This window comes from Pundamilia nyererei, unplaced genomic scaffold (assembly GCF_000239375.1).
Source record: "Pundamilia nyererei isolate P.nyererei 1_Seehausen unplaced genomic scaffold, PunNye1.0 scaffold00305, whole genome shotgun sequence".
NCBI classification, from domain to species: domain Eukaryota; kingdom Metazoa; phylum Chordata; class Actinopteri; order Cichliformes; family Cichlidae; genus Pundamilia; species Pundamilia nyererei.
This window is the reverse complement of record NW_005187706.1, coordinates 430,848-441,657: the sequence shown is the minus strand read 5'-3', so window position 1 is coordinate 441,657 and position 10,810 is coordinate 430,848. Positions and strand designations below refer to the sequence as shown.

The following is a 10,810-nucleotide window of genomic DNA, read 5'->3' as shown; positions in this document are numbered from 1 at the left end:
TACAGAGTTTACTGCAGCATGCTTGCAATGCTGCGCCAAACCTACTCTGTTTGGTCTGTTTTTCCACAACGATTTTACATTTTTACTCTGACATCAGAAGAACAACCGGCTCGTGTCACTGCATGGGTACACTGAGTGGATGCTTTCAGGGTGATTCAGTTCCAAAAGGTTTTTCAGTGTTTGTAACACTAATCGAGTCAAACAGCAGCAGATGTTTAACCTGAGCTTGCACCTAAAATAAGGAATCGGCAATTTGTCTCAAGAGGCTCAAGCACATCACAAATGACAAAAGACAACAGGATGGTGAACATGTGTAACATATAGTGGACGGTCAGTCACCGTCTTTATCATTATTAGCACATTCTGCCATATTTACTTAACAGGCGTCTACATCCATTCAAAGTGGATGAGCAGTTTTTAGGAACAACAAAGACCCATCATGTGTTTGCAGTACAAACAGGCAGGATGGCTCAGCGGGTGGTGTTTGCACCTCGTGTCTGCATGTCGATGCATCGTTGCAGCAAATGTTGGGTTAAAGGTGCTGAAGAGTTTACAGGTACCAGTCGATTTAAGTGCATCCTTTGTAGTTCATCATACATGAAAAGCGCAGCTATGCAGGCCAACTGTAAGCCTTAAGCCAAATTGTGTGTTTGCTGCCCCAAATGTTTTTGCACTTGGGCCCAGATCTTGCGGACGCATGTTTTCGAAGCCTAAATCCTTGCGCGTGTGTGTGTGTTTGACTCTGTTTGGGGCTAAAATGTCCAGCTCAGGCTATCTGCTGCTAATCCCTCTGAATACAGACTGATTAGGCTAAGACTGCTGTCATCCCAGTAAGCAGAGTGTGTGCATTTTGTTCTGTGTCCTTAACGGTCAGCAAAGGGGGAATTTGCTTTGTTACAAGAGGATTAATTTGGCTTGCTGTCACTAGCAACTTGGAAAAGTGCCCAGTCTCCTAACGAGAGGGTTTCCTATTAAATATTAAGCAACGTGCCATAAATATACCACGGCAGGAGGCTTTAGTACGGCCTCTTACATGGAAGGAAACAACTTATTGTACACTTTGATGGAGCCGCAGCCATGAGGCAAAGCAGTGCTGACACACTATATCAGTGCACCTGCTCACGCAGACAGCGTTGCACTGTGAGCAGCAAAAACACAGCGTGGAAAGAAGAGCTCTGCTTATATTACAAAATGGACGCTGTGTTAATTCTCAAAATAGGAACAGGAAATGTGGCGTTTGGCCTCGGCGAGGGGGATTCAGCCACAGAGCCACGTCACGACATCTTCTCAAAACTACACGTTCCCCTGTCGAGCGAGGCAGTCGTAAACACACACACAGGGCTGTGCTTAAAATGTGAATAAAGGTTGCAGGTGATACTCTTCTCTCTCCACGGCGTCCTCCGCCTGTGCTCTGCAGCTGAAAGAAGCTTCATAAATCACGAAAATTGTCAGTGTCTGGCCTCCACTTCAACACAGGATTAAGAAGAACTATGTCAACATGTCTCACACTAAGACACACACAAGCAGGAGCAGCGAGGAGACGGGGGAGGGAGGGCAGCGAGCTCTTGGAGCGAGCTGACCCTCGCTGCTTCCGACACCTCGTCTCATCTTAGCATTCCGAACGCCGCTCGCACAGGGCAAACGCAAAGTCCCGATAATAACCTTCATTTGGTAATTGGTATGCAGAGGTCTGAAAAATGAATTACTGATCAGCGAGCTGTTACCACGGTGATAACGTGAACGGCAGGCCTAAGGAGAAATTCATCTCGGCAGGGGGGGAGATGGGAATGCGGCGGGGGTGGAGGAGGGGTTGAAAATTGGATAAGCGCCTCGACTCGATCTGCTCCGAGTGCGCGACATTGGCCGTATTGATAAAATGGAGCAGGACTGGAAACGTGGACGAGTGGTCCCAGAGGGTCTGAATCCACAGCTGATGGACTCGTCACAGCAAACGAGCTCCTGCTCAGCCGTCTCGCCTCGGAGAATTCAAACCTCACAACTGAACCCACATTTGCCCTGTTTTCTTAAACTCATAATATAATATATTAATACTGGTGCTAAGTACTAAGCTCAGTCAACTTTCTCCTTCCAAACATCTTTTACAGGTTCATGTGGTTTCTTCACAGTCATGTCAGGAGTTTACACAGTGAATCACAAACAGGCTGTCATTCGATACTAGAGGTGGGAATCACCAAACATCCCACGATACGATATTATCACGATATTTAACTCACGATACGATATTATTGCAATTTTTAAAATATTTTGCGATATTCAGATTCTGTACATAAAGGTAAATGTTATCAATATTCATTTTATCTAATAACAAAGTCTCACACTCAGTCTTTCTCTCATCTCAGTCAGTTTTATTGTTGACAAACTGAACGGTTTGTATTACAGTCTAGTCCAACTGAACTGAATGCAACCATCTGGTACAATTATAGCTATTCTGAACTATGCAATATGAAAACTATGCAGCCCCTTCAGCAACTGAAGAATTTGGAAGTAAATTAAAACAAAATATAATTTTACATTAAATAAAAAAGTTTTAAACTTAATTAAAATAAAACATGTCTTAAATTAAAATAAGTAAACTGTCGTGTTTATTGCTGCAAAAAAACAAGTTAAACACATTTGGACAGTGAAGGAATGTCAGGATTGTTGCTCAGAAAAAGGATCAACGTGCTCTGAAGTCAGAGCACAAAAACCTTTTTTGTAACAAAATATCGATTTGTGCTGTCCCTGCATCGATACATTATTAGCAAACTAAATATCACGATGCTACACAGTATCGATTTTTTTCCCCACCCCTATTCGATACATAATTAAACTTTGGAAATTTAAATATTAAATATTTAAATTAACATTTGTAATGTTAAAATTGTATCTATGTTATCAGTTTGTGAAATAAAAAACAACTATTTTATAAATTATTTTAACATGCGTGGACTGTGTCATAACGAGCTGCTAACACACTATAATGATGTTATTATCATTTTATATAAAAGCTTTTATTGCTGGTCAAATACTTCAGATACTGCTGGGATCTCAGGAACACCTCATCTCCTTGGTGGTGGGTGCTGTGATGGGAGGGGGGCAGCAATAACAACACACGGTAACCAAATGGTTTTAGTGCCAAACATCCGAGCAGGCAGAGAGCACATCCAGCTGTAAGACAATAAACTGCAGACTCAAGTCTTCTCCCTCTGCTCGTCTCTCATCTGCTTTATAGTTTTTTATAATTACACCAAAATAATGTTTATGGATCACTAAAAAGTCGCTTTTTCACATTTCCCCAGGAGGAGTTTGCAAAACTACAACGCCTGGAAATGTGAACCTCTTGATGTTAGATATGTGTGTAAAATCTCATGCATGTACATCATACCCAGCCCGGGCCTATATTGTTTCATTCTTCTAGGTGGCGCTATTGAGCCATTTTGCCCCGCCCATGTCTGAAGACATGAACATATGTACATTTTCACCAGACCCGATGCATGTGCAAAACTTTTGAGTTTTTGAGCATCTTTAGGCCCTCAAAAATGCCAATACATTTGCCACAATAATAATAATAATAATAATAATAATAATAATAATAATAATAATAATACGGTGGTATTGCATTGGGCCCTAATAAAAAAAATCCAGATGATATTCATGGATGAATTCCAGATGAATGATGAACTCATTAACTCACATATTTAGAAATAAAGTCGTTTATGCAGAGCTACCCAGCAAACATGTGATGTGTTCTTATTTAAAATAAATGCCACTATGACTTCATATGTATTTCACATGTATTGCATTTCAGTGATAGTTTAATACTCGAGCTTCTTCTCGGCTCCACGTTTGGCGGAGGTAAAGACTCTCCAATAACCAACAAAGACTTGAAGCATTTTAACTTTCGATCCATTTCCACCACTTAAAGCCCCCCCCCCCCTGTTTTTTCTTCTTGTGCTAAATTTTGCACAAAGTTATTCCTCCTCTTGTTTCATTAAAGGATCTTTCACCACCGTCAGACACTGAGGACTGAATGTCTTTGGGCTTTTTTGGCTGCTGGTCAGACAGAATCAGCTATTTCTGTTCAAATGTGACTCATTATTCTTGGCGTGTTAGAAAGGGGATAATTACACAATTAAGAACTCGTTCATTTCATCCTAGAATAGTTTAACAGACCAATTCTGACTGTGTGTAAACCGCAGCAGTGATAATAAACAGGACAGCAGTCAAGGAAGCTCGTTGAATGTTAAACAGAGTCTGCATTTCTGATTGGACTATATCACAGCCATGGTTACACACACACACACACTCATAAGTGTATATTCACGTGACTGTAACGCTGCACTCAGATACCTCGAAAATGATATCGGCTCTGATCTGAGCAGCAGTTTTTCCTCCACACTCGATCCAAACGTAACCAGTTTGTCTCCAATGCTACAAAATCCTGTTTGAGTTAAACGGCTCTTTCAGCCGGTTCACGTGTTCATTACAGGTGACGTCTGGTCTCTTTACATCCTTGATGAGGAAAAACGGAGCGGCCTTTGATCAGAGAACAACAGAGCTGAGTGCCTGAAGCAGCAGAAAATGTTGGCATGACAAAGCAGCTAACCACAGGAAGAAGAACACAAATCACCGTGTCAACAAAAAATACAACAACGGCTACGCTTCAAAAAAAAAGAAAAGGATATGAGAATAATGATGAACACTGGGCCTGGCTCCAGCCTCCAGCAGGTGAAGATATAGTATTTTATGAGGTAAATGAAATCAGTCGTGTCCTATAACTCTGACTGCACAGAAAGAAAGGAAGGATGAAAGAGAAAAAGGTGATGCATTCATGAAGTCTGTGAGAGCCAAGAGGAAAGCTAACACGTGGATTTATTAAACACTGATGCAGCCTCACTACTGACAAACCACTGACAAACCACTAGAATGATGGCGCTCTAAGCCGTGCTATCAATTATCCTAATCAAACAACGACTAAATGCACAGCAAATAATCTGGGTAAAGGCATTAAGCTTTGCAACAAAGTAACTCATGCTATCTGCCGCACCAAGGGTATGCAAAGGGTATGGGACGCTGTTTCACAGCTGGACGTGCTGGACCATCCAGAGTAGGGACTGTATGGGTAGGCTAACATGTGATGCTAGCATGGTCTAACAAACAGCAACAGCAGCTTAAGCTAAGCGTGATCTGTTAAATCACAGACATGCTTCATTGTTTCAGCTGATAATCAGCACACATGTGGAGCGTACATGAACATAAATTAGCATGAATTAAGTTCTAAGCAAAGCAAGTTGGAGAAATCTGAACAGAGGCCCCGGGTCACTGTGTGCTGGTCCAGTTTATTTAAATGAACAACAAATTGTGTTAATCTCCACTAACTCACCAACTCTGAGCACGCAGCACGGTTTATATAATCATGCAATCTGAGCTCAGGAAGTCTTTATTTATTCTTGTTTGTCTGTTTCTTGAAACAGTCGTGAAATGTAAGAACATCTCCTGTCAGTAAAACACATCAGAGAGTGTGCACATGCTAATAAAGTCAAAGTAGTACACCTCCATGCACATAAAGCAGATTAGAAGGAAAAATAAAGACGGTGCAGCAGGGTATCTGTGTAAAGTCAGGCCGTGCTGGCAGAGACGGGTCCGGCTCTGCGTGCCTCTGTCACTGAGCTCCATGTAAACCAGGCCTACTGGGGTGACACTGGAAGTGGCAGGCAAATTCCATTTGGCACGATGGGGGCGCCTGCTGTGGCTGACCAGACATGATGACAGACCTCATCCACAGTGGGCACCAAATAAAGAGCTAAACCTAGCTTTTATACATCAGCAGGGTCCTCTTGTAAGGCAGGGAAGAATTAAATGAGAAAAACAGCCCGTGCATGGAAGGGAGGAAAAAACAAGCAGGGGGGGGCGTGCAGTTAGAGAGTAACAGCATGAATAAGTGCATTAATTAATCTAATGAACGGATGAATTGCACGGTTTGTTTGCTACAGCCACAACCTATTTGGTCGGCTTCCCAGCACTCCAGTGCGAGCCCAGCCTCATTAACAAGCCCATCACACCTCGTCAAGTGGTCTGCAGCACCGAGTGACCGCGCTCACAGGGAGCAGGATCCTCATTAACGCCGCCACATATTTACAAACAGCAGTGGAAGCCTCACTCAAGACATTCAATCACCACACGGCAAACATCACAGTAACAAATATTATGTGTCGGCTTTAGGAGCGAGCACTTGGATGCGGCTCACAGGGAAAGGTTTGATTCTGGTGCAAGAGTTTAAGCGATAATCCCACGCAGGCACAACACAACAGCTAAAAGACCTCAGACGCCGACTCTGGCTGTGGATGATGATGACCTTTAGAAATAAGCTTTCATTTTTCCAGCCCTGCACAATGTGCTGCCAGATTTCAACAGTGGAGAGACGAGCAGCTTCTGGACCACAATGCTAATCAGCAGATCCTCCTCAGATCTATAGATGCCGAGGGGCAGAGAGAAGACAAAGAGTTCATACAAAGCCAGCACTTACCAGACGAATGGCCTCGATTGGTGGCGTCGTGGTCGCTGTCTCCCTGCTCGCTGTCTCCGTGGCCACTGTCTTTGGAGCTGACCAGGTCGGCCTCCTGGAAGGCTGAACTGAAACGAAGAGAACATTAAAATAAAGCCTATGAAAGACGACCTCGCTTTGTTTTTCTTAATCCATGTCAGCATCACAGTAATGGGAGATATCAGCAAATGAGCTAGAAGCAGACCAGCTGGTAGAAGAGCAGGTAGAAGGGCTTTTTCCATATTTACCTGTTGACGCGTCGCGGCCTGTCGACCAAGTAGCTGAGTTCAGCTCGCTGGTGTTTGGTCTGAAAGAGAAGGGGCAGCTTTTAGTGCGTCTCCTTATGTAGAGAGAACAAAGCAGCAGAAAAACAAAAGAACATTACATCCATCGAGCCAGAGACGACACAACCCACACAGCTTTGAGTTGACGTAACTATTACATGTGTCATTCATCTCCACCAGTGGAGACTTCCATCCCACAGGGAGGGGAAGCTCTGCAGACATGTTGCCAAGGTGCAAGGTGAAGTAGCGCACCTATGTAGGCTGCAGCAGCCCAGAGATGCAACATTTTGAACAGTATATATTTAATCCTGGGTGACTGGGCTTCACGCACACATATACACCCATTATACTCCCACACCCACCAGCAGCCTCTTTGCCAACATACATTGTCTTTATACACCTTTTCTAATTTATCAGCCGTGGAAGCACATCATAAACATGCAGTCGTTGCTGTTTAAGGATCGCAAAAGTCAAGGTTTCTCATTTCCATATCTGCTTTCATTTTCTATCACATTGTGTTACAGTTGATGTATCGGCACTCAGTAACACCCATCTGAGGAGCTAGCATGCCAGTGAAGTGAAATTTGGGGGATGAAATGGCTCCTGAATGTCTCTGGTTTATATTTCATTCTTATCAGACGTCTAAGGGGACATGAATCAGGTTTAGGCATGCGGAGGAACTCAGATGGAAAGGTTTAAACCGCAGGCAGGAGAGGGGCTCTTACCTCATTTGATAAAATGCTGCCGTTTGATATGATGTCAGGCTGCTGGTCTGTGTACCCTGTCACTATGGCCCCACACGGGTTGTGATCGGTGTCTGTGCTCCTAGAAGGACTACATGGCTTTAGGAACATGAGGTCAGTTTTGGCAGACTCTGGAGTGAGACATACCTGGTAGCAATAGTTCTGGTTTTGGTGGTGGGAGCCAAAGCTCCCAGATTCCTCCACAGGGACTTGAGCTGTGCCAGCCCCGCTGACGTTAACGGCACTTTGCACCAGCATGATATCCGACTTGCTGAGCTTTTTCTTGCGGGCCCTGCCCTGCCGCGAGCAGCAGGAGCTGCAGCCAAAACAGCAGTCACTGGTCAGGCAAGTATAGATGTTAAGCTTTTTGTCCTTCTGACAGCGCACAGCCAGCACAATCATAACCAGGAGGAAGATGAAGGAGACGGCGCCCAGGGCAATGATAAGGATGAGAGTGAGGTCCAGGGTGCTGTCCTTTGCCTTGGAGGTCCCGCCTTTCTCCCCGCCGCCACGGCCTTCAGCCACACTGTCCACCAGCACCACCAGCACGCTGGCGCTAGAGGACAGAGGCGGCTGGCCGTGGTCTCGCACCTCAATCAACAGGTCGTACTGCTGATGGGGGTCTCGCTTGACCGATACCCGCCTCGCAGTCCTGAGTTCACCTGTTCTCCAGTCCATCCTGAACATGCCATTCTCGTTTCCCCTCTGGATGCTGTAGGACAGACGAGCGTTCTCTCCATCATCCGCATCCATGGCCACGACACGTGTCACCAGATAGCCTGGCTCAGCAGAGCGAGGCAGGGGCTCCTTGGCTGTGCCGTTCTTTCCCAGGGGAGCCAGCACTAGCGGGGCGTTGTCATTCTGGTCCACAATGATGACTTTAACAGTGGCATTGGAGGAGAGCTCTGGGGTCCCTGCGTCTTTGGCCTTGACCATGAACGTGAACTCCTTCAGCTGCTCATAATCGAATGATCTGAGAGCATAGAGATAGCCTGTCTCCTCGTTGATTGACACGTAGGTTTTGACTGACATGCCCTGGATGTCACACTCTAATATGGAGTAGCTGATGACAGCATTCTGCCCAATGTCCGGGTCCAGGGCCGTCACCGCGTGTATGTACGCCCCTGGCACGTTGTTTTCTGTCACGTACACGTCATATAAGGGCTGTGTGAACGTGGGCGCGTTGTCGTTTTCGTCTGACACCTGCACTCGAATGGATTTACTGGTGGCCAGTGACGGCGTTCCTTTATCGCGCGCGACCACAGTGACGGAGTAGGAGTCCGCCTGCTCGCGGTTCAGCGGCCCGTCGGTGACTATAGTGAAGTAATTTTTAAAGGAAGATTTCAGTTTAAACGGGACGTCGCCGAGGATCTCCACGTGGACCTGTCCGTTCTCCTCTGCGTCCCGATCCGTGACGCTCAGCAGCGCGATCACGGTCCCGGGAGCCGCGTTCTCGCTCACCGACTCCGTGACAGTGCTGAAAGTAATTTCCGGTGCGTTGTCGTTCACGTCGCTGAGTTTGACGAGGACTTTACAGTGCGCGGGCACGGCGTTTGGTCCCAGATCTTTGGCCTGAACAAAGATTTGATAGAGGCTGCTCTCCTCGAAATCCACCTCTCCGCGCACCTCGATGCGCCCGGTGCGTGAATCTATAGAGAACAGGTCTTTGACGCGGCTGGAGATGTGGTTGCTGAATGAATAAACGATTTCTCCATTCAGTCCCTCGTCCAGGTCGGTGGCGTTCAGCTGTATGACGAGCGTGCCCAGCGGCGCGTTCTCCGACAGGCTCACCGTGTACACCGGCTGCTCAAACACGGGCACGTTGTCGTTAGAGTCCAACACTTTGACGACCAGCAGCGCGGTGCCAGTCCGCGGAGGCTGACCGCCGTCCACGGCGGTTAGCACGTACCTGTGCGCCGTCTGCTGCTCCCGGTCCAGCGGCTTCTCCAACACAAGCTCGGCGAACTTGTTCCCGTCCGTCTGGGTCTGCACGTCCAGGTAAAAGAAGTTGTTCGTGGTGATATCGTACGTGCGTAAAGCGTTGGAGCCAACGTCCGGGTCGAACGCGCTCTCCAAGGGGAAGCGGGTGCCCGGAGTGGCGCTCTCTGAGATCTCCACCGTGATATCGGTCTCCGGGAAACTGGGTGGGTTGTCGTTAATGTCCACCACTTCGATTTCAACCCGGAATAGTTCTAATGGGTTCTCCAAGAACACCTCCATGTTTAGCTGACAGCTCGCACTCTGCTTGCAAATCTGCTCCCGGTCGATTTTCTCGTTAACGAACAGGACCCCGTTCTCCAGGTTCACCTCCAGATAGGGTGTCCGAGAGTTGGGCACCACTTGGAAGCGCCGGGAGGCTAGCTTGGTGAGGTCCAGACCCAGGTCCTCGGCAATATTTCCCACCAGTGTGCCATGGTCCGCCTCCTCCGGGACAGAGTAGCGTATCTGACAGAGCACTCCATCCGCGATGCACAGGACAAGCAAAAGCACAATCATCGCCGTGAAAACAAGTGCACTTGGGTAAAAATATCATATATGTTAGTGAAAAAATGTCAGTTTACAACACCCATTACAGTAAATGCGTAAAGTCTCCAAAATGCGTAAAGTCTCTGTAAATGTACAAGAGGTCCGGAAAACTCCGTGGGATTAAAAAAAGGCGCATTTCATTTCTGACAGGAATCCAAAGGACTCGATGATATTTTTCACTTTTAAAAACTGGCTCTGTTACTTTCGCACATGCGTCCAGGTGAAGCCCCAGCGCACATTCCAGTAAAGCGCAGAATCTCAGACAGCTGAAAGTTGGAAACATAAATTATAATCCACAGGAAAAACATACGACTCTGTCTTCAGTGATGAAATCTACTGCAGACTCTGGCTGTCTTTTTCCTCTCGGCGTCCTGTTCCTCACTGCAGCCGCCTCCACTCCACTCTCCACTGATGCTCTTCACTCAACTGTTTGCTTTTTTCCCTGAGTCGCGCCTCCCCTCTCAGCCCCCGCAGCTGTAAATCACGCGGAAAGCTCTCTCCTGATTGGCTGTTGGGGTTGCTCGTCCGCTCGGCCTTCGTCTCCCTCACTGCTTCTCTGTATCTCTCTACCTCCCTCTGAGCGCAGACTGACTTCTCTTAAGGATACCTGCCTGCAGGCAAAGAGAAAAGGGGACAGGAGCGAGAAGGAATTTATTTCTCAAGTGCGTAATGCCCTTCCCAACTCGTCGTTATAAAGTGCACCACTAATGAAC

General features: G+C 46.6%; 1 protein-coding gene across 3 annotated transcripts in view; it reads right to left on the bottom strand.

The window, feature by feature from the left end:
- pcdh10b (protocadherin 10b) overlaps positions 1-10,496 on the bottom strand; it is a 14,336-nt gene extending 3,840 nt beyond the window's left edge. For 2 of the 3 annotated variants that reach the window (XM_005751284.2, XM_005751285.2), the window contains exons 1-3: positions 7,554-10,496; positions 6,793-6,851; positions 6,527-6,633 (exon numbers count right to left, since the gene is read on the bottom strand). In XM_005751284.2, the coding sequence (XP_005751341.1) occupies positions 6,527-6,633; positions 6,793-6,851; positions 7,554-10,067 (2,680 nt within the window). In that variant the 5' untranslated portion in view covers positions 10,068-10,496. The remainder of the gene's footprint in view (positions 1-6,526; positions 6,634-6,792; positions 6,852-7,553) is intronic. The other variant, XM_013915447.1, reaches the window with a different exon arrangement.
- Between the last annotated feature and the right edge of the window lie 314 nt (positions 10,497-10,810).